The sequence below is a fragment of the Penicillium canariense genome, assembly GCF_028826845.1.
Source record: "Penicillium canariense strain IBT 26290 chromosome Unknown utg000004l_segment0_segment0, whole genome shotgun sequence".
Lineage (NCBI taxonomy): Eukaryota > Fungi > Ascomycota > Eurotiomycetes > Eurotiales > Aspergillaceae > Penicillium > Penicillium canariense.
Window position 1 is genome coordinate 1,079,029 of NW_026622731.1, and position 20,724 is coordinate 1,099,752.

The 20,724-nt window shown below is 52.2% G+C and overlaps 10 protein-coding genes across 10 annotated transcripts; 7 read left to right on the forward strand and 3 right to left on the reverse strand.

Moving 5' to 3' along the window:
- Window positions 1–905: 905 nt before the first annotated feature.
- On the forward strand, window positions 906–2,324 carry N7482_006734 (pepsin-like aspartic protease; the record flags this gene model as incomplete). The annotated part of the gene is made up of 2 exons (XM_056688859.1): window positions 906–2,136; window positions 2,197–2,324. The coding sequence occupies 2 exons, from the start codon at window positions 906–908 to the stop codon at window positions 2,322–2,324; spliced, it is 1,359 nt and encodes a 452-aa protein (XP_056541288.1).
- Window positions 2,325–2,653: 329 nt separating this feature from the next.
- Window positions 2,654–3,988, reverse strand: N7482_006735 (putative cofactor for methionyl- and glutamyl-tRNA synthetases; the record flags this gene model as incomplete). The annotated part of the gene is made up of 1 exon (XM_056688860.1): window positions 2,654–3,988. The coding sequence occupies one exon, from the start codon at window positions 3,986–3,988 to the stop codon at window positions 2,654–2,656; it is 1,335 nt and encodes a 444-aa protein (XP_056541289.1).
- A 1,055-nt stretch (window positions 3,989–5,043) lies between these two features.
- On the forward strand, window positions 5,044–7,052 carry N7482_006736 (fungal specific transcription factor domain-containing protein; the record flags this gene model as incomplete). The annotated part of the gene is made up of 3 exons (XM_056688861.1): window positions 5,044–5,086; window positions 5,138–5,951; window positions 5,999–7,052. Coding segments are annotated over 3 exons (1,911 nt in total), but the record flags the coding sequence as incomplete, so codon positions are not given.
- Window positions 7,053–7,162: 110 nt separating this feature from the next.
- N7482_006737 (thij/pfpi) lies at window positions 7,163–7,870 on the reverse strand (the record flags this gene model as incomplete). The annotated part of the gene is made up of 1 exon (XM_056688862.1): window positions 7,163–7,870. The coding sequence occupies one exon, from the start codon at window positions 7,868–7,870 to the stop codon at window positions 7,163–7,165; it is 708 nt and encodes a 235-aa protein (XP_056541291.1).
- Window positions 7,871–9,478: 1,608 nt separating this feature from the next.
- Window positions 9,479–10,602, forward strand: N7482_006738 (bZIP transcription factor JlbA/IDI-4; the record flags this gene model as incomplete). Its single annotated transcript, XM_056688863.1, has 3 exons — window positions 9,479–9,596; window positions 9,801–10,229; window positions 10,298–10,602. 3 exons carry the CDS (start codon window positions 9,479–9,481, stop codon window positions 10,600–10,602), a joined length of 852 nt encoding a protein of 283 aa, XP_056541292.1.
- A 2,600-nt stretch (window positions 10,603–13,202) lies between these two features.
- On the forward strand, window positions 13,203–14,346 carry N7482_006739 (glycosyltransferase family protein; the record flags this gene model as incomplete). Its single annotated transcript, XM_056688864.1, has 2 exons — window positions 13,203–13,853; window positions 13,951–14,346. The coding sequence occupies 2 exons, from the start codon at window positions 13,203–13,205 to the stop codon at window positions 14,344–14,346; spliced, it is 1,047 nt and encodes a 348-aa protein (XP_056541293.1).
- A 601-nt stretch (window positions 14,347–14,947) lies between these two features.
- N7482_006740 (ANP1/MMN9/VAN1 family protein) lies at window positions 14,948–16,521 on the forward strand (the record flags this gene model as incomplete). The annotated part of the gene is made up of 3 exons (XM_056688865.1): window positions 14,948–15,806; window positions 15,872–16,191; window positions 16,246–16,521. 3 exons carry the CDS (start codon window positions 14,948–14,950, stop codon window positions 16,519–16,521), a joined length of 1,455 nt encoding a protein of 484 aa, XP_056541294.1.
- Window positions 16,522–17,202: 681 nt separating this feature from the next.
- N7482_006741 (SDR family NAD(P)-dependent oxidoreductase) lies at window positions 17,203–18,053 on the reverse strand (the record flags this gene model as incomplete). The annotated part of the gene is made up of 2 exons (XM_056688866.1): window positions 17,203–17,881; window positions 17,989–18,053. The coding sequence occupies 2 exons, from the start codon at window positions 18,051–18,053 to the stop codon at window positions 17,203–17,205; spliced, it is 744 nt and encodes a 247-aa protein (XP_056541295.1).
- Window positions 18,054–18,544: 491 nt separating this feature from the next.
- Window positions 18,545–19,438, forward strand: N7482_006742 (uncharacterized protein; the record flags this gene model as incomplete). The annotated part of the gene is made up of 1 exon (XM_056688867.1): window positions 18,545–19,438. The coding sequence occupies one exon, from the start codon at window positions 18,545–18,547 to the stop codon at window positions 19,436–19,438; it is 894 nt and encodes a 297-aa protein (XP_056541296.1).
- A 615-nt stretch (window positions 19,439–20,053) lies between these two features.
- On the forward strand, window positions 20,054–20,632 carry N7482_006743 (GNAT family N-acetyltransferase; the record flags this gene model as incomplete). Its single annotated transcript, XM_056688868.1, has 1 exon — window positions 20,054–20,632. One exon carries the CDS (start codon window positions 20,054–20,056, stop codon window positions 20,630–20,632), a length of 579 nt encoding a protein of 192 aa, XP_056541297.1.
- Between the last annotated feature and the right edge of the window lie 92 nt (window positions 20,633–20,724).

Here is a 20,724-nt window from a genome sequence, read left to right on the forward strand (position 1 = left end):
TCCGCAGGCTGATTGGCCGTCTGCCGCACCGCGCGGTTTCAGGATCAACAGTCTAACTCACTACCGATCATCCCGACGACACCGATCCTGTCGGAACAGTAGTCTCGCCTGTCAAGTCGCAAAGCGCCCAGAAAGTGCTCCACCTACTCCACCCACTCCAGACACCCAAGACACCCCAAGACACCGCAAGGTCAGAGACAAATGAGCTGCTGGGCTGGCCGGCCTCTGTCCTGTCCGGAGCTTTGCCCCTGAACTGGCACCGCGCTGTGACAGCTCCAATGAGAGCGTGCCGATGGCGCCGGCCATGGAGCCTGCCGAGCGAGGCCAAGGGCTTTACTGTGCTGCAGCATCCCCGATAGGTGGGATTGCGGAACCTGGTAAGAGATCAGAAACGTACTACGCAACCCACACTACGTACACCATGCCTTCTTGATTTGTTTGGATTCTTCTGTTCCTGGCTAGCTGCCCGGCTGAAGGCTCGCGGTGGACTTGCTCCTTCGCGCTCTTTTTCTCTCCTTTGTGGTCCCTTTTTATAGATCGGCAACGGCCCGCGGGCACTGTCCAGGATTTTTCTCTTTTTTGATAGATGGAGCTATCTCTCTTTTCGATCTGAGCTTCTGGTTGCCTCATCTTTTTCTCCATTCTTTTCTGTTTTCTTTCTTCACCTTTCTTTCTCTGCCTGTAGGTGTCTCGCAGTCGAGACTGCAGCCTTCATAGCACGCTCCTTTGTGTTGTGTGGTTACATTCATTGCATTCGCTGGGACACGCAGCAGCGTAAATTTTCTTCCAAGGCCCTGGAGGCCTATTGATACCATCGCTAATTAATCTGTCCCGCTCCTGTGCATCTTTTGATATTATTTGGCTGGAACCAGATCGACTCCAGCGGAGTTGTGAGCTCAGGCGAGATGCATCTCCTCCTTTCTCTTGTATTGTTTCTCTCCTTGACCTACGATGTCCTGGCTGTGCCAGCCCCTCTTCATCACGTCCGGAAAAGCAGGTCTTTCCGCATCGAGCGTGTCAAGCGCAGCGACTATGTTGCCCACGGCCCCAGCGCGTTGCGCAAAGCGTACCGCAAGTTTGGAATTGCCCCAACCAACTTTACTGGCATTGAGCTGAGCGACTTTGAGCCATTCAATCTAACAAAGTCCGCGGTGACCACCAACCAAAACAACGTTGATGAGCCAGACCAGACCGGCGCCGTCAGCGCCACGTCGGTGCAGGGTGATGTCGAATTCGTATCGCCCGTCACTATTGGCGGCCAAACGGTCACCATGGACTTTGATACCGGATCGGCTGATATGTACGTTTTCCCGCATCAATTTATTCTGCCATTGAGAATCACGGTGATGATTAACCTATCTCCCTTTCGCAGGTGGGTGATGAACTCCAAACTCCAGGCTTCTATGATCAAGGGCCGCACAGTGTACGATCCTAGCAAATCTAGTACCTACAAGCAAGTGGACGGGGGCGCCTTCAAGATCTCCTACGGCGACTCTTCCTCTGCCTCCGGCGGACTGGCGCAGGATACTGTCAACATTGGCGGTGCAACCGTGACAAGCCAATATTTCGGTCTGCCGACCACCGTCTCTTCCTCCTTCATCGAAGACACCTACTCAAATGGCCTCGTCGGCCTGGGCTTCTCCTCCATCAACACCTTCGACCCCGGCCCACAGAAAACTTTCTTCGAAAACATCGCCGCAGACCTTGAAGAGCCCGTCCTTACCGCCAGGCTGCGCAGCGACGGCGTCGGCGAGTACGAGTTCGGCCAAATCGATCACAGCAAGTACTCCGGCGCACTGGTGAACGTCAGCGTCGACTCGTCCAGTGGATTCTGGCAGTTCGAGGCTGGTTATTTCGCCGTGGGCAGCGGGTCCTTGCAGAAGGTTACCCAGGTGCCGGCCGCCATTGCGGACACTGGTACCTCGCTGATGCTAGTGAGTCCTGAGGTGGTCGAGGCGTATTACAAGGAGGTCCAGGGTGCTGCGTATTCAAGCAGTGTGAGCGGCTATATCTATCCGTGCTCGGCGGAGTTGCCCAGTCTCACTGTTGCGCTGGGCGACAAGTACCAAGCTACTATTCCGGGATCGCTGGTGAACTTTGCGGAGGTCGGGACGAATACGACTACCGGTGCCACGGGTGAGTTTCGGGTGTCCGGATGATTGTATGAGATGTTCCGAGCTAACCGTTGCGTGATAGTGTGCTATGGCGGCATCCAGTCGAATGAAGGGTCGAGCCTGCAGATCTTCGGCGATGTGTTCCTGAAAGCTTTGTTCGTGGTTTTTGACCAGCGGGGTCCGTCGCTGGGATTTGCGTCACCGACATGAGAGGCCGGGACTTAACTGTGGAAAATATCTATCGGGGATGATAATGGTTATTTAGAATGTGGAAAGGGAGCTGAGGTTGCAGATATTGTAGATTTATTTTCATAGAAGCAAAGCCTCTTTCACACTGCCCTTGAAATTTTTGAATACGAGGCCATGAGGCAAGTGTATTTTGAAGCAATTCATTCCTCGTTTAACATATGGACACCGGGCCAGTAATGATGGATTCCGGCCGTTTGTTTTCGTCTCTCGTGGGTATGCAATCGATTTGACATTTATTCTGCTTGATGTATCCAGACGAACTCCCTTATTTTTCCCCTTTCTTTTTTTCTTTACCGCACAGTAGCATTCTTCAAGCTCTTGACAGTGCACACAACCCCGGAAGCGGTGACAAGCTTGCCAATGGCAGGCTTACCCTCCTGCTCCTTGGCAACAGGGACAGCGCTGCTGTCGAAGGCAACCTCAAGCTCATCGGTAGTGGTGAAACCAGGCTGGAAGGTCTCCCAGACCTTCTTCTTGGGGTTCAGCTGCTTCTCAGGCTCGCCCTCGGACCAGCCCTGGAAGGTGATGCGCTCACCAGCGGGGGCATCGGCAGGGGGGTTGACGAGCTCGACGGGGCCAGCGTGGGAGTCCTCACCCTCGGCAACGCGGGGAGAAGCAGCCAGAACCATGGCGGCGGACTTGATGCCACGCATAGTCACGGGCTTCAGGTTGCACACGGCGACGATCTTGCGACCCTGCATCTCCTCCAGGGGAACCAAGCCATTAAGACCGGAGCACACGGTGCGCACGGTTTTGCCGGTCTCCTCATCCAGGGAGGTGTTTTCGGAGCCCGGGGCGTCGCCACAGTCGATGGTGGAAACGTAGAGAGAGTCGGCGTTGGGGTGGTTGATGGCGCGCAGGATGTGGCCAACGCGCAGGTCAATGATGGAGGGCGAAGGAGCAGCGGCGGGGGCGGCTGGGGCCTTGGGCTGCTTGGGCTGCTTCTCTTTCTTCTCCTTCTTTTCCTTCTTGTTGGTCTTGGGGGGACCGGCGGCGGCCTCAGCCGCCGCCTCTGCAGGGTTCTCGGGCTTGCCCTTGCCAACGACAAGAGGCTTCTCGGCAGTAGCATCGGGGTTCAGGGCATTGGTCTTCTCGCGCTTCTTGCGCTCCTTCTCCTCCTTGGGATCGATGGGCTTGGGCACGAACTTGACATCGTTCACGTCGATGGCGACTTTCTCCTCCTCGGGGATCTGCAGCGAGAAGAGATTCGAGTTCTGCACAAAGTCGACATGGCGCACGATGTGGTGGTAGCCCTTCTCTCCGGTGCGCTCCTCAGGCGACCACTTCTCGACCATGGGAGCCAGGAGGGCATAGACTGCAATATCGGCGACCGAGGGCTTCGCACCGAGCAGGGTGGTGCGCGATGCCAGGTGGGTGTTCACTTGGGCCAGGATGTTGCCAATCACAGCCTGGTCATTCGTGGCCTGGGCAGCCTTGAGGCCAGAAACAGCGTTCAGCCAGTGCTTGATCTCTGCGTCATCAGCCTCGCCAAAGTTCACCGTGGGGAAGATCTTGGGCGAGGCGTGGAGGTAATCGGGCTCGGTGGCATCGGGAGAGATGGCGGCCGGGTAGGACCGGTAGAGGAGCGAGAGGAGGGAGGATTCGGGGGCAGCTGCGGTCGCCATGGTGAATGCGCGTGGAGGAGATGGAAGAAAAGAAATTCGAGGAGGGGCACGGGTCGGAGTCAATGATAGGACCCGCGGGGTCGTCCTTCGGGCCCGCAATAGGCTCGCACACCTGAAGAAAGTCAACTTGACGGGAATCCCACAGACGGTGGGATTGGCTGGGGCAATTGGATTATTTCAGGTGCTCGTTCACGCGACCACCGCGAAGCTCAAACCTTTATTTTTCTTCTTGCGGCACCGGTGCTAAATTTGATGACTCAGCTGAGCGTGATGGCCCAATTCGTCCACCAACTGGAGGGAAATGCTCGCAGAATGGGTATCAGATAACTAAGATATCGTTACAATCAAGGCACCAAGAGAGAAATGGATCATTCAAACAATACCCATTCTCGGCATCATGAATTTTTCATGCATCGAGATACCCAGTATCTCTATCTCAATATATCCCATTGCCGTACTTGAGACACTGTAGGAAAGGACTGCAATAAATAGTTAGCGACCTGAGATTTTCTAAACACAAAAAATCTTTCAAGTGACATTTAACAAGTCGCACTCAAGAAGGAAATACATGAGGCTATAAATACGACGAGAAGATCAAATTGATTGGAAATCAACTTGATGCTTCCTATAGACATCGTGGAGTTAATTCCAATGGTGCGGCTTAGTTCTTGATCTGCGCCAACCTCAAATGACTACACACCTAAATATACTGAGATGAGTTATGCGGAGTACGCCGGGTTAGTCTGCTTATGCGGGGTTATGAAGTATTTGTCAGCCCAATCCCTAAGTTAACTATGGCAAATCGTCAGCTTATTTGATCCGCGCAACATCAACTCAAGGAAGACGAGCAATGGCGGACCACGAACCTCGTACTAACGTACCCAATTTGGTGAACAAGGCGGTGCTTGCGTGCGAGAAATGCCGTGTGCTTAAAGTGAAATGTATTCGAGTGGAAGGTCAGCCTTGTACAAAGTAAGTTTGGGCTACGAATCTCCATGGTACATTCTATATCGCTGATATCCGGAGATGCGCGAGGTCAAACTTCGAATGCGTAGTTCCGGAACCGAGACAGCAAGCGCGAAACCGGCGAGCAAAGCCGTGAGTGTTCAATGACGATATCACACTAAAGCGACTGAATTGTGCTGATAGAATCAAGCCGACTGGCTGATATCGAATCTAAGCTCTCAGATATTATCGGCTTACTTTCACGCTCAGACGCACCTTCTGACGAAGATCGGAATTCCACAATCCCAATTGAGCTCGCCGACATTGACATACATATCGGAACCGACCCAGTTGGTTGTATTAACCATGAAAATGTCACGGATATTAGCATGATTGGGGCTCTTGGAGCTCAAGAGACCAATTTCATGCAACATGCACCGGAAGGTACATCTCGATATTCTACTAATCAAGACGCCGCTTGGAGCGCCGACCAGGGCCTCAGCCCCGCCGTCCTCCAGCATCTTGTTACTGTGTTCAGCGGCATGTCAACATACTTCCCATTTGTGCGAGTTCCAAACGGCTTGGAGGTGGCATTATTGTCGGAGGATCGACCGTTCCTATACCTAGCCGCCGTGACGATTGCCTCTTCACGATTCCAGCATCTGCAAGCAGCCTTGAGCGAGAGGTTTAAGGAAATCCTTAGCCGAAGTCTGATCGTCGCGGAAGAGAAAGATTTGGATCTTCTGCAGGGGCTAATCTTGCATCTTGCATGGTATGATGTTTCCCTTTGTTCCTCCATCGCTATTGAAGCACGGCTAACGAACCGCATGTTCCATTTCCACTTCAACCCAAGAAGTCCGCAAACGTATCGATACCTGCAGATAGCGATTAGTATGGTTGTTGATCTTGGCATTGAGGAATTGATCATCGATATGACCGACGGAGACAATGAACTGGGTGATACCTATAGTAGGGAAGCGTGCCGCGCGTATCTCGGCTGCTATTACATCTCCAGCGTGTAAGTACGATGTTATGATGTGGTAGAAATAGCTAATGGTTCAGCAGTATATCAACATCCTCGGGCAAACCCAACAATCTTCGAATATCCAGCAATATGCTTCGAGCGGCGTTGGTATTGCAGCGTGAAAGAGAGTATGACACGGACGAATTGATATACCATCTCCTTAAACAGCAGCAGTTCGTTGACGAGGTCTGCGAGACGTATCGATTTGAAAGGCAACAGTCTGATCGCTCACGCTTATGCACACATGCTGAGCGATTCGCGACGCGGCTAGAAGATAGGTGGTCCTCTCTGTCGGTAGAGCTGCGTCGAAATGGTAACATGCCTCAGTTTTCAAACTATACGGCCTCCTCAACTAACCGACTTCGAGCATTGCTTCTCAACAGCTACCACGCTGCTAAGATCAGGATCTTTGAGATGGGCTTAGTCTATAACTACGGACAGCCTCGACGACATCCAAAAAATGCAGAGGACTCGACCATACTATCTGCGTCCCCAATGCTGATCAGTAACTTGATTAGATGTGTTGAATCCACGAAAGCATACCTTGACTTCTTCTTCACCATTCCCGAGATGGAGTACCACAAACTATCCTTCTCGATATGGTACCAGGTCGTGCTGGCGGTCTTTGTGCTATACAGGCTTTCTGTGGGAGTATCTGAAGTACCCGAATGGGATGTGAACCTCACAAAGGCATCATTGGACGTTGAAGAGTATCTGGGCGTCCTATCATCTCACCTCCAGTCTATTCGGCTAGATACAGCGGTGCTACCTAAGAGTCTATTTACGATGATGCCCGAGATCATAGCAAGTGTAGAAACGTCTTATGCGACCGCCATGGTGAATTCTGCACTGATCGTTGATACTCGACACCCACATCAACCCTTTTCGGATCGTCCTGCTCTTTCTGTCCGAGGGCGGCATCGCTGTCCTGGAATGCGCAATCTGAGACAGTCTGCCAACCAAAGCTCAACGGAACAATCTACCCTTCAGACCGCTGTTAGTGCGGAGATACAGATTATCGAGAACGAGATATTCTGGAGAGACCTCCTAGTGACAGGTACATTCTCTGTTAACAGCTACTGTATCACCAACTGACTAACGTACCGCCGTCTGTCGCCCTCAGACCACTAAATCTAGCCTCCTCCACATCAACCAGTTCCCCCGGGCGTTTCGATCCACAGATATCTCCAGCAACTCATACTCCCTCAAGGAAATATAAGCGTGGAAACCTTATTACCCTGCTCATCAAACCTCTCCGGCAAGACAGTAAAGAGCCCATCCTGATCCCTCGGCTCAAAATCCAAGTTCAAACAAGCCTGGGTCAGGACTTCCAACCCATAATTCTTCTTGACCCAGTGGGCGACCATATCCATTCCCGCAACCGCCCCGCTACCTGTCCAGATGTTTCCGTCGATAATCCACTTCTTCGCCTTAGTCCACTTCACCTTTGGGTACTCTCTGATGATCCATTCATACTCAAGATTATTCACTGTTGCGTTTTTGCCGTCGAGCACACCCGTAGCCGCAGCGAGGGCTGCGCCGGTGCAGGTCGTGAAGAGGAGTTTTCCACTCGCGACATGTCTCCGGATGAGCTCCTGGAGTTTTGGTGGGAGATTGGGATACGCGGGACTGTCCCCGCCGACAATCAGGATATCGAGCGGTGGGACATTGTCAACGGTGACGGTCGGGACGACAGTTACGCTGCTCGTGAGCAGGGTCACTGGGTCGAGGGTCTCGCCGATATGGTGGAAGATGATCTCAGGGGCTTTAGAAACAGTCTCCTGGTTGACTGGGGTGTAGTAGTTGATCACGTTCATTAATCTTTTAGTTGCCGAGTTGAGTAGGTCGCATGGGCCGATGATGTCGATGGCTTGGTAGTCGAAGACCAGGGTTCCGATGTGGAGGGTGGTCATTTTTTTGAGATATTTTGCGATATAGCAATGCTTGAATGGCTATCCAGGTTAATTTTGGTTGTTATCCGGTGTTTAAGGTGAGATCTTGTTAGGATTAAATACTTGCTCCCAGACATGTTGGGATCACGGAGCGGGTGCATCTTAGGGCTCCGTCCTCCGTGGCTGACTCAAATCCGGGCCGACAACGGGTGAATATCGTCTACCGTGGCCGTCCTGAGTTATGGGATTCTATGCAAATTAATCAGCAGAACTTCACAGGCTGTCCCCAATTTTCAAGATACGCCGACACAAGCATACCCCAGGTGGCGGCCGCGAGAGGTCCCAACTACTCACCAAATGCCAAGTGACGTGACCCCTCGGGTGGGAATAGCCTCATCTGGGGGAGATACTCATTTCGTAACACATTATCCGGTATATATATACAGTGTGAATATAGAATGTCTTTAGGTGAACAAATACAACAGTCAGATAATAGCCCTCGCAAGGTCAAATTCTCCAGGTTCTCTCTTTATCAGCTTCAAGGGCTCTCATTTAGACCACTGATTACTTCAAAACTTTGATCACCCAGCTTTATCCAGATCGTGCCCCGTTCAAAACAGACAACCCAAACATCTCTCTTTCTTTCTCTTCCTTTTCCTTCCTCAGATTCGATAGTTTCGTTAAATAGACTTTTCTTCTTAATGACTTGCCCAGCGGAACAGTATTACCATTCTCACTGAGTATCTAGGAAATGCCCCTTGGTGCTTTTTGCACTTTATCTCTTGTCACGATTGGCCCCTGGTAATGAAATGAAATCCGCATTTGGACTGATGCTTATGACTTCTTTGTATATCTAGCACGAGCAACCAGCTGACTTTGAAGCTATACTGAGTAGTCCGTAAACCACTGCAAGAGAAACGTGCATTAATTATATAGATTGTTCGGAGAGTCGAGCTACGCAGAGGGCTGGCTGTATGGGTGATCTCGGCTATAGCAAAAGCTTGAGTTTGGCTATCATCGCAGGAGACAATACTTGGCAAGCACTAGGGAAGAAAAGCAAGAGAAGTCTGGGGTCTTAAGCTGATCGACGAATCTCTACTATGGGGAAGAGAAGGAAGAGAAGAAGAGGAAACGAAAACAGCACACAGGAGAGGGAACCCCACCAGCGGGTGAGGCCTGGAACATCCGCAAGAGGAAGGCACGCGCCATCCATCCAGCGTCCGATCATCACACTAAGTTACTTGAGATATTTGTGCGGAACTTCTGACAGGGCAGTGTACTAAGCTTATTTCGCTCAATTGCGAATGTCATATATCCTGCAGGGCATCTCAGCCCCGGGACTAGCGAACGAACCTTATCGGCTGTGTTTGGAACTAACAGAGCCCTATTTAATCCTGTGTTGCTTCAACCTCCTGAAACTTTCTAGGAAGCAGGTGCAGTTATCGATGGACACCAAATCAGTAATGCAAGGTTCACCAAATGATCCACCATCTTCTCATTGCAATCTCATTGCACCCAGGAGATCTCCGAATTGACAGTGCTGCGCCATTCGGCGCAGAAAAGGCCCATTCCACTCTCGAATGTGATCTCTATTATTGGCCGATATGACACGCACTAAAATGAGTCACGATGAGTCGGTCGTCAAGCACCAATCACCATGAAGCGGCAGTGGAGTCTCCGATGCGTCCGAGCGCTGGGTGGTCCCACGGGTTGCAATCTACCGCCAGGGCCACGGCCAAATCGCCGGGTATATCACGGCCGCCCCCTCCATCATTTCTTCCTCAGGACACCACTCCTCGGGCCTTTGCGACCAAGTTCAACCTTCTCCCCAAGTCCCAGAGGACCCTTGAGCTACCCTTTCAGGTTCAATTAAAACGCGCCACGGGCCCGCTTAGGCCCGACTAAAGAATCCAACCATGTCGGCCTGCACGTGTACCTTCGCCGCGCCAAGTTTCCAGACCTTCCCCATCTTCTGGCAGCCTCAGCAGCTCGATCCATCCTTCAAACGGCCTCGTGGACTGTCCACCTTGGTCTAGTCACTCTCTACATCAACATAGTCAACAACACTACGCGTTCTCTTCTTTGGCGCCGTTGGAATGCATTCCTTCGGTCTCGCCTTACACTCAGTCCTTTGATACATTTGCTGCGCAAGAGCCGGATCTTTGGGCAGAGCCGGATCTGTCCTTTGCCAATTCCGACTGGAACTTTTTACCTATCGCCCACCCGACCTCGTATCCTTCCGGCTTTGATGGTGTCCATGTACCCGTCAATGACATGGGATACGGCGTACTCTCCACCTTTAGTTCGCTTTCGGATTCGGGATCCAACGAGCCTCAACCTCTTCCGCCGTCTCTCGTTCCTAGCTCGACTAATTCATTAGGTAAGATAGTGCGAGCTTCATCTAATATCCCGACGCACAATCCTAGGGTTCCTGACATCTGCTATTAGACGGGCACTCGCAGGCCTCCCCTGTTTCCCAGGTTCCCGGCTCCGTCTCGACATCTCTATCAAGCCCTGCCACCTCGCAGGGTGATGAAACCTTGACGCACGTGGAGTCGTCTCGCGTCGAAAAGCGCAAGCTCAACACACTCGCGGCGCGGAGGTGTCGCCAAAGACGGGTCGATCAGATGCAGCGTCTCGCAGATGAATTGGAAAGCGTGCGGAGGGAGCGGGATGAGCTGAGACTTAAGGTCTCGAAATTGGAAGGTGAAACTGAGGCTCTCAAAGGGCTTCTAATTCGGAACAATAAATGAAACCCGACCGAAATTCGATTTTTTTTTGAGCGGTATTCTAATGAATAAACCTGATTATGGACAGTCAATCTTTTCTTTGTACACGATGTCAATTTCCTCTCCTCATTAGTAAAGCCTCATTAGTATAAGATGCTATACGAATGTCAACCCGAAAAAATGTGGCACCGCCGGTGCACGTTACGCACATATTGTTGCCTTTGATAGCTCTGGTGTCCAGGTGGGGCTAGATACCCCTACTGCGTGGAACGACAGTCATACTGTCTTGTGAAGAAAATGCCTGTCCTCACTGCTTTACTATGCTTCTTGGGGAGAATCATATCTCCAGTACCGTAGGCTACGATGAAGGGGACTTTCAGGGTATGATTGTGGCCATTGATTCAGGTGAGTATTGGGCATCAAGTTCAGCACCCTTTCGCAATCCTCTTCTGCTATTGGCGTTCACAGCGGAAAAGAGCCGCGATCCATGATCCCCAGCATAATCTCCATGGAAGAGATAGTGGAGGATGGATTCAAGGCGGGCATCAAGAAGGATAAGCATATTCGAATTCTCGTTGATATTTCGGCGTGATTTCCGAATTCCTTGTTCTTGATCAGTATTACACCACCAACTTCAATCAGGTGGACTTGACCAGCACTTCAACTACAGAAACGATGTAGATCTCCACTCCGCCTGGTGACTTTTGTGTGAAAGCCTATTAACGACGTTGAGAACATAGTCAAACAATGACAGGGTGGCAGGTAACCCGACTCTTCCGGCCCCCTGGGCCAAGCTTTCAGGTTTGGTTGAGGTATCAGATCAATACAGCATGCTGGCAACAGCGTGTCACTGGTGAGGCTTGGCCGTACGAGAGGAAGGCCAAGCCCAACGGAGGACACGGATGCTACGTGGGCTGCTAGGGTTCGGGCCGAAACGAGTCTTTACGTATGCTGAGCTGCGGCTTTTTTATGAACTCAGACTTTCTCGAGGTTTTGTTTGGAAATGGCAGATAAGTTATACGACGCGTGTCTCAAGCAAGTTGGGACTTCCATGCCATTGTATTCCCCTTGGCATTGCACGAGCGTTGCCTACCTAAGGGACAGGGAGTCCCACCTGGTCGATTTCTAGGTGCTGTCAGTAAGCTTGAAGAAGTTTTATATTTTTTACCTATGTCCACGTAGTCAGGTCAGTATACATCACGCTATCTCTGAGCATTATTATCTCCATTTTGAAACAAATACCTTTTAATCACACCATATGAGCCACCATTGTTACCTCAACTTGATCACGGAAGGCCTTTCGAATGGCAATGTTGAATCTTGGCCTGATGGCGAATCTCGAGACGAGAATAGAAATGCAAGGCCTGCCTCTGGCTATGAATCTATGATGCCATATGGAGGGGGAACAGTACTTGTGCAAGGCTGTGGGCCACAGAGGTATTATGGCGTGGCCAGTCCCGGTTCGATTCCGGGCCGCGCCGTTCTCTTTCGGGGTATGCGTTCGTCCCTTTTTTGGTCTGGTGGGAACAACACCCAACTTCTTCTTCTTTGGCTCGCGACCCGTCCTCCTTTGCATGGATGGGCGTCAAATGTTACGTTCAAACCATGCAGGGCAAAGACAGGGAGTTCTCAGCCACCAACCAGGTCTGCCAGTCGGGACGAAAGGAAGCATGCAAACCACCGGGGTGGGGGTGTCCGTGGTTTCTTACTGACCAGGGTCTGCCATCCACCGAATTCGCGGCTGCTGATGTGTCAAACCATGACTAGAGGCCTAAGTCGCTTGGGTTCGCTGCTAGGCCTCCATACGGAGTTCCTACAGGTATCGCCGACCGGCAAAAAGGTGTTCGAGACGCCCAACACAGGCTAGCACAGTCGAACACCATGCGTCCCACTTGCGGCCAGATCGCGAGCGAAGTCTTGGTAGGCCAATCTCAGGTGCCGATCCTCCCACGATCCGTGTTCGTGTTGTGGCAGTCAAGCTCCGCCAGATGGCTGGCCAGCACCTACGGAAGCACACGGGGCCGAAAGACGTAGTATAGCAGCATCGGGGTACTTGTGGATCTACAGTACGGAGTACTATACTATGGACAGCCATTGTTTGAGCAGCAAAGCAGTTTTATTTTTGTCTCGCTTGGGGTGGCGGTTCCACTCGGCTGGGGAATGGCTTTTCCCGCCCCGATGCTAGCTACTTGGCCCTAACGCAGCACGTCGTCTGTGTCCGCATCTGATTGATCCACTGTCTCGTCTTGTGTTTTCTGGAAAGGCCTCAGCCGTGAACTGAGACATGCCGACACTGACACCGCTCATGGCCCGTTAAATCGATTGGCTCGTACGACTGGGTGAGGGGCGCGTTGGGATTCAGATCTACAAGGCCGCGATCCCGTATATAGTCCGTCTTTGTCAGAGATGCAGGGCTTCGATTTTTCTTTGGGTGTTTCTTGCGCTTTCCCGACCCTTGATTTTCTTTCTCTCCAATCCACCCTTTTTTGATTCCCTTACATCGCTTCAATTAGGGAATGACCACCCTCCTCGGGATGCGATTTTAAGGTATTGCTGCTTCTAAGTTGGTGATCTGTGCCCTCCGCAGTATTGTTTCAACCATCCAACCACCCAACTCACCACACATGCAAATACACCGAGACATGGGAAGGTCACTCACAGGGACGGTGATCATCACCGGAGGAAATGGATCACTGGGATCTGAGATTGCCGTGGCCATTGCGAAAACCCAGCCCTTCACACATCTCCTCCTCACGGCCCGACATCCCACACGGCAAGATGTGAGGGATTTGATCACAAGAATCCGACTCATCGGGCCCCGATCTATCGAGGTCCTCGGCCTCGACCTCACAGACCTCCGATCAGTGACTAGCTTCGTCCAAAGGACGATTGAACGAGTACGAAGCAAAGAAATTCCGCCCATATCCAACCTGATCCACTCGGCGGCCATTGCATCGTATACGGTCGACGAGCTCACTTTGGACGGCTATGACCCCGTGTACCAGACCAACTGCGTCGCCCCATTCTTCCTAACCGTTGGCTTACTCGAGGCGTTCCGCGCTGGCGATGGAACCCCCGACGGAGGCGCGAAGGTGATCTACATCGGCTGCTCTGCAGCATCATATGGGCGGCTCGACTTCTTCGACCGCAACCAAGGGCGCGACACTCGTCCCCCCGGGACGATCCTGAGTCGCAAGGAAGGAAACATCCGGTTCGGGAGCAGCAAGCTCCTGGCGAGCGTGGCATTATATGCATTGCGACGCAGCCTGGCCAGCGTAAGTAGTCTGACTTGCAACCCGCAACCCGCAATGTGCAAATCGGCACCCTGCACCCCTTCGGCCAAACAACTCTGCTGACGGTGTCCCATTTTAGACTGACAACATCGCACTGGACCTATTCACGCTGGACCCGGGGGGCATGGTCGGGGAAAGCCGTCTGCGAACCGGGGCACCTCTATCGGTACGGATCGCACACCAGACGCGGTCGGGCCTGGGGCCGATTCTGCGGATGGTGTCGCGCAGCTCAATCAACAAAACCAGTGTCCCAGCCAAGGTGATCGCCAAAGTTGCATTCCGTCGGGTCGCGGTGGAGCAGGCTGAGCGGTACTTTATTCTCGACAGCGAGTACGAGGCCGCATCCGTCCTGCCGACGCTGCGCGATGGGCCGGCAATGCAGTCTCAGCTGGTGCACATGATGGGACGAGTGGAGGTGGGCAGTCAATTCAAGGGGTCGCCGGAGTCGACCAGTACTGCGCCGACGACCTATTGACGATTCGAGGATTGGACGGGTTCTTTAAGGGATTCTGGGAGGTGGTTGTATCTATGCATCTGGCCAGCCACGATCGTATTGAATCCACGCCGATTGGCTGCCGGGCTGGCCCCCTCGGACGGAACCTGGTCCGATCAGCCTGCCAGCTGGTCACTAAAACGAGATACTGTATACTGTACATTGGACATCCTCCTCAAGTCCTGTAACTTCCAAGCTAAGAAAGTAACAAGATCGGCGATCGAATCGGCGGCTGCAACCGGCCGACCGGATTCGGTGGACCAATGTGAAACGCGCGGGAATTAGCCAGCGTGGAAGCACAACCGTCCTGCTCCTTCAAGGACGAACGTGCATTTCCATTCAGCTATTTCTGTCTTATCACCTCTCGTTGGTGCTCGTCTTCTCACTATCTCTAGTTTCTTTTACGGGTTCCTTCATTGACTGTCATCAGCCCCCCACTCGCCCTTCTTTCGCCCCGGTTTAGGCCACCGCCCCAAATCCACCCGGGCTTCGAGCTGACCTCTCGAGACTCTTCCGAGCTGTCGCTGCGCGATGATTGCTTTATAGTGCTTTCCTGAACCCCAATGCTGCCGGTCTCGCAGCAATGAACAGGCATTACGCCTCTCCGAAGGGCTACTCGGCCTACCCCCGGGGGCCCAGCGCCTTCTCTATCTCGCCCAACCGGTACGTGAAACGGTCACGCGCACATGGCTGGATGGCAGCGGCCGATCCAATCGCCCAGATATACATGGACACTAACAGTCTTGGTCCGAACGACAGCTTCCAGCCTCGCTCCCAACCCGCCCTCCGCCGACGACGTCAGCTCTTCCAACGGCTCATCCTACTCGGTGGGGTATCACTCCTGCTAGTGTTCTTCCTCTTTCCCTCCTGGCGCGCCGCGATTATCCCAACCCTATCCCTCGGCCTCCTTCACCCCTCGGAGGACCTCCAGCTCCAAACCGTCCGGTACTATGACCTCTCTGAAGTACAAGGCACCGAGAAGGGCTGGGAGCGCGGAGAACGTGTCCTCATGCTCACGCCGCTGCGCGATGCCGCCTCCCACCTCCCTATGTTCTTCTCGCACCTCCGCAACCTCACATACCCGCACAACCTGATCGACCTGGCGTTCCTGGTGTCCGACTCGCGCGATGATACGCTGGGCATGCTCTCCCGCATGCTGCAGGAGGTGCAGAATGACCCGGACTCGACGATGAACTTCGGAGAGATCTCCGTCATCCAGAAGGACTTTGGACAGAAGGTGCAGCAGGACGTGGAGAGCCGGCATGGATTCGAGGCCCAGGCGAGCCGGCGGAAGTTGATGGCCCAGGCCAGAAATTGGCTGCTGAGCGCTACGCTGCGTCCCACCCATAGCTGGGTCTACTGGCGAGATGCAGATGTGGAAACGGCGCCGTTTACGATCATCGAGGATCTGATGCGGCACAACAAGGATGTTACCGTGCCAAGTAAGTGGCTGCAGGGGTGTAGTGAGGGTGCTCTGTACGTGCCAGATATGCTGACCATGTTGAAGATGTGTGGAGGCCGCTTCCAGATTGGCTGGGTGGAGAACAACCGTACGATTTGAACTCCTGGCAGGAATCGGAAACCGCATTGGCTCTCGCAGATACTCTGGATGAGGACGCGGTTATAGTGGAGGGATATGCTGAGTATGCCACATGGCGACCTCACCTCGCCTACCTCCGCGATCCGTACGGAGACCCCGATATGGAGATGGAGCTGGACGGCATTGGCGGTGTCAGTATTCTGGCCAAGGCTCGAGTGTTCCGCGCCGGTGTCCATTTCCCAGCCTTTAGCTTTGAAAAGCATGCTGAGACCGAGGGCTTTGGCAAGGTGAGAAGAGAATTATTGCCCCTGTTTCTCCCACCACTACTAACATTCTTTTAGATGGCCAAACGGATGAAGTTCTCCGTGATCGGGTTGCCACACTACACCATCTGGCACTTATACGAGCCCAGCGTGGATGACCTGCGCCACATGGAGGAAATGGAGCTGGAGCGCCAGATGCGCGAGGACGAGGAACGCCAACGCGAACTCGAAGAACAGAAAGAGAGCAGCAAGTCCAAGTCCCACATTTCTGCGGACGGCTCCGACAAGGGCTCCGACGAGGGTCCCGCTGCCCAGCCTGTCAAGGACTCTGCCAAGGGTTCTTCCAATCTTTAGGGCAGTCGATCTTACCTTGTACTGCGACCTGATAATATCTCGCCTTTCCTATTCCTCCAGCATCTTGGCCGGCTCTGCTTTTCAATCTCCAGCTGGCTGGATTTTACCTCTCTGCATACGTCACATGGTACGCTCGCTGGCGCTTGGAGCTACCATGTGTTGACCAATTTCAATCATGAAGAATCCGATTTTGTTACTCAACTTTGGGTTTCTGTTCATCAAATCGGAGTCAAATTTGCTGCCCCAGCGACGCAGAAGCGCTATGGTTTCTGTGTTCATCTTTTGTCGTTGCTGTTGTCCATTGTATATGTCCTGACTCTTGTGGGCTTTCTTTTTTCGTGGTGTATTAGATAGCATATTAGAAGGCGTGGTATCGGAGGTAGCAATATGGCTTGGAAATGACTGTTTGAAAGATTATCTAACATGATTGATTCATTTTCCTAACTCAATTCTTGTCTTATTACAAAGAAACCCAACGCAAGCATGGCGCCTCGAATTTTGAAACCAGTGGCATGAGAAAAGTCCAGCATTTGACGGGTCCGCTTCGTCTCTTTGGAAGATCGATCAAGGGGTTGCTCTACTCGATGGTCAATGCGTTCCCCCACTGCGCTCGTCTATGAAGGCCCCCGGAAGAAACCCATTTTATGCTCGTTGGTTTCATCTGATCACCTTTGATGGCCGTTACTTCGCTCCGCCATCAACATCTACTACACTCCCATTGACATATCTCGCTGCGTCACTCATCAAAAACAGTACCACACTGGCTACTTCCTCCATAGTCCCGATTCGTCCCATCGCACTGGACTGCTCGCCCGTAATCCGGACCGCATCAGCCCCCTGCTTCACCGCGATATTTGTGGGGGTATGAATGTGCCCCGGGGCCACGACATTGACACGAATCTGCCTCGGACCCAACTCCAGTGCCATGGATTTGGAAAAGCCGACAATCCCGAATTTGGAGGTGTTGTAGATCGCCCAGCCTGCCGTAGCACGGCTCCCGGCAATGGACGAAACGTTGACGATCGACGCTCCAGCTTCTAGATGAGGAATGACGGCTCGGGTCATGAGGTAGGTGCCTTTGACGTTCGTATCGACGATTTGGTCCCAGTATTCGTCTGTTGTGTCGGTCAATGGGTTTGCCGTGGGGTTCACGCCGGCGCAGTTGAATAGATGGTGGATGCCCCCGAAGTCACGGACGACGGATTTGACGGTATCGGCTACAGCGGACGAAGACGTCACATCTAGCTCATATACAAGGTGTCTACCCTCCGCAAGATCAAAAGACTGCAGCCCTTTCGTATTCATATCGCAGAGCGCGATGCGGGCATTACTGGCAGCTAATACTTTTGCAGTCGTCAGACTTGGTAAGTGTTAGCGTATAGATGGATGGCGGAACAGGGCATCCAAGAGACGCCATAGCTACCCGTATAATGTAGAGTATGAGCAGTAAGTTCATGTTGCACTTACCCAATTCCACTTGCCGCACCTGTGACCAAGACGGTCTGCCCCGAGAAGTCAAATGAAGCCGCCATGATTAACAAAGCAGAAGCAATACACCCAGTGCTCAATGTTTTCTCGGGCAAATGGCAAGGTAAATATATATATATAGATAGATGTATTTTACCATCCAGAAGGGGTATCATTCGAGGGGTCCATTACCCCGCAGCCAAGTCTTGACCTTTCGCTTTTCAATATGATAAGGAAGCCTCTAGCGGGGAAGCTACCAATTATGACCATTACATCATCTCATGTAACAAAATCACCGCTTCTAGAATTTGCCATCTAAGACATTTTCTATGCATCGGAGGAATAGATTGAAAGTCTCCGAAATCACGAATTTCCGGCTTCTGGATTGACGGTGATTTATAATCACTTTCGGGGCCCCACCGAATTTCGCATAAAGCAGCCTTCGTCGCTTAGACATATAGCACTTTCAGATTGCAAGGATATCTGCACTTACCTGCCCGTGTTGGAATTATTGGAAAATACACCAATTCTATCCCTCCAGACACAAGGTTTCAGGATGACGACCGCAACGTTCCAATACATCGATCCAGCCTCATTCGACCCTAAGGCCACTGAGCCCTTCAAGAAGCCGTGGGGCAAGGTCGACGGCCCGGGCTACTCTTACAAGCTCCTATCTCGAGAGCGCCCAGTCACAAACATCCGAGGTCATGAGTCTGAGTTTTCGATAGACAATGCTGGCTTTGCCGTTTACGACGAACCCGCCAAGGAGACCGCGTTCACAGATGACGCCGAAGTGAAATCAGGATACTACGCCGAAGTGGAAGAGCTACTTCGCAAGAAATTACCTGGCGTCAAAAAAGTCGTTATCTTCGATCACACAATCAGACGCAGGATCCCTGGAGCCGCTCGCAGTCCGGTCCAGCTGGTTCATGTGGACCAAACGCCTGGCGCCGCAGAAGTGCGAGTAAGACGCCATTTGCCGGAACATGAAGTGGAAGAGCTCTTGAAAGGTCGATACCAGATTATCAACGTTTGGCGACCGATTCAGAACCCCGCAACAGATTTTCCTCTCGCTGTCATCGACTGGCGCAGCACAGATCCGGTCGACTACGTGAAGGTTGATCTGCTGTATCCCAAAGGAGCTGAGGAACTTGGACGAGACGTGGCACCTGACCCAGCGTCTACATTGTCTACAGAGGGATATGAAGTCAAGGGGGAGACATATAACGTGGCTCCCAATGATAAGCATCGTTTCTACTACGCTAAAGATATGACGCCCGATGAGGTGATGCTGATCAAGTGTTTTGACTCAAGAAGCCACACTATGACCAATGGCCAGACGGATATTGCGCATGCCACGTGTCATACTGCTTTTGTTGATCCACAGACTCCGGAGGGAACTCCCGGGAGACAAAGCATTGAAGTCAGATGTCTGGTCTTTTACGAGTAGGCGACATGTGCTTATACCAGGTTGTATATATAGCCCTTTCCAATTATTTGTCTTGCATGGTGCTCTCTTATCCAATAATTATCTACGCATCGCATCGTGAGCTGAAAGGTGACTATTCAGTGGCTGCACAGATGGGGTGAACTCATATTTTCGTCGCGCGTTCCCCCATTACACTACGAAGTTCGAATCCTCAACTCGGCCGTGGACACCCTTCGCTTCGTGTCCCCGGTCGCCGGTCTCCGGCCCTGCCATAGCGACTTACGCAAATATTTAAGCCATATCATAGTTCAATTCTACTGGAAGGCGTCGTGCGCGGTTTCTGAAGATGACGGTGGAGACCCACTTGACCCCGAATCCCCCCGAATTGCCCAATCAGGATATCCCCTATACTCTGCAGCTACGGCATCCTTTCTGAGTCATGGAATGACAATCTATATAAACCTACTCTTTATCTCGGACACGGAAGATTTCTTTTACAATCCACAGAATAATCAGACGCTATTATTATTGATAATCCTGCAACTTAGACAATCTAAAACGAGTCCCAGACGGTGAGTCATCCCATTATTGATCCCTGCATCTTATCTCGAACTCACGTTGCCCGAGAAGAGCCCCATGGCCACATCAACTTCCAAGCTCCAGCACAAAAGCTGGACAAAAGGACCATATCTGATCTCGACAGATCCGTCCTTGATCCCGGTCCAAACCCTCAACGCCTGGTTCGCAACCGAGGAAGTCTACTGGGCCCACCCAATGCCAGAAGAAGCTATGCGTGAGGCCTTGCTTAATTCTCTCTGCTTTGGCATGTACTTCAATCCCAGCGCCCAATTGACCCATACCGCATCGGATTCACTGGATCCAGAGTTCATCGGTATTGCGCGATGCATAACGGACTTCACGACATTCATCTACCTAACAGATGTCTTTATTCTCCCCTCGTATCAAGGGTCCGGACTAGGGACGTGGCTTATGAGCTGTGTGCAGGAAATTATCGAAGGCATGCAGTATTTGAGAAGGTCTTTGTTGTTTACTGGGGACTGGAAACGATCTGTTCCGTTCTATAAAAAGACTATGGACATGCACGTTATGCACAGCAAACCGCCCACCGAGGGGAAGGATGCCGAGGGTTTGGCTGTCATGGTGCGACTGGGGAAGGGCGCTCCTAGCTATCAGAGAAATTTGAAGATCCTCTGATTGAGTCATGCTTCCCATGATGTGGGAAGATCCCCTTCGCATCCAGGAGCGCTGTACGCGTAGACGTCGGCGGGTGTTTGGATGGCCCAAGT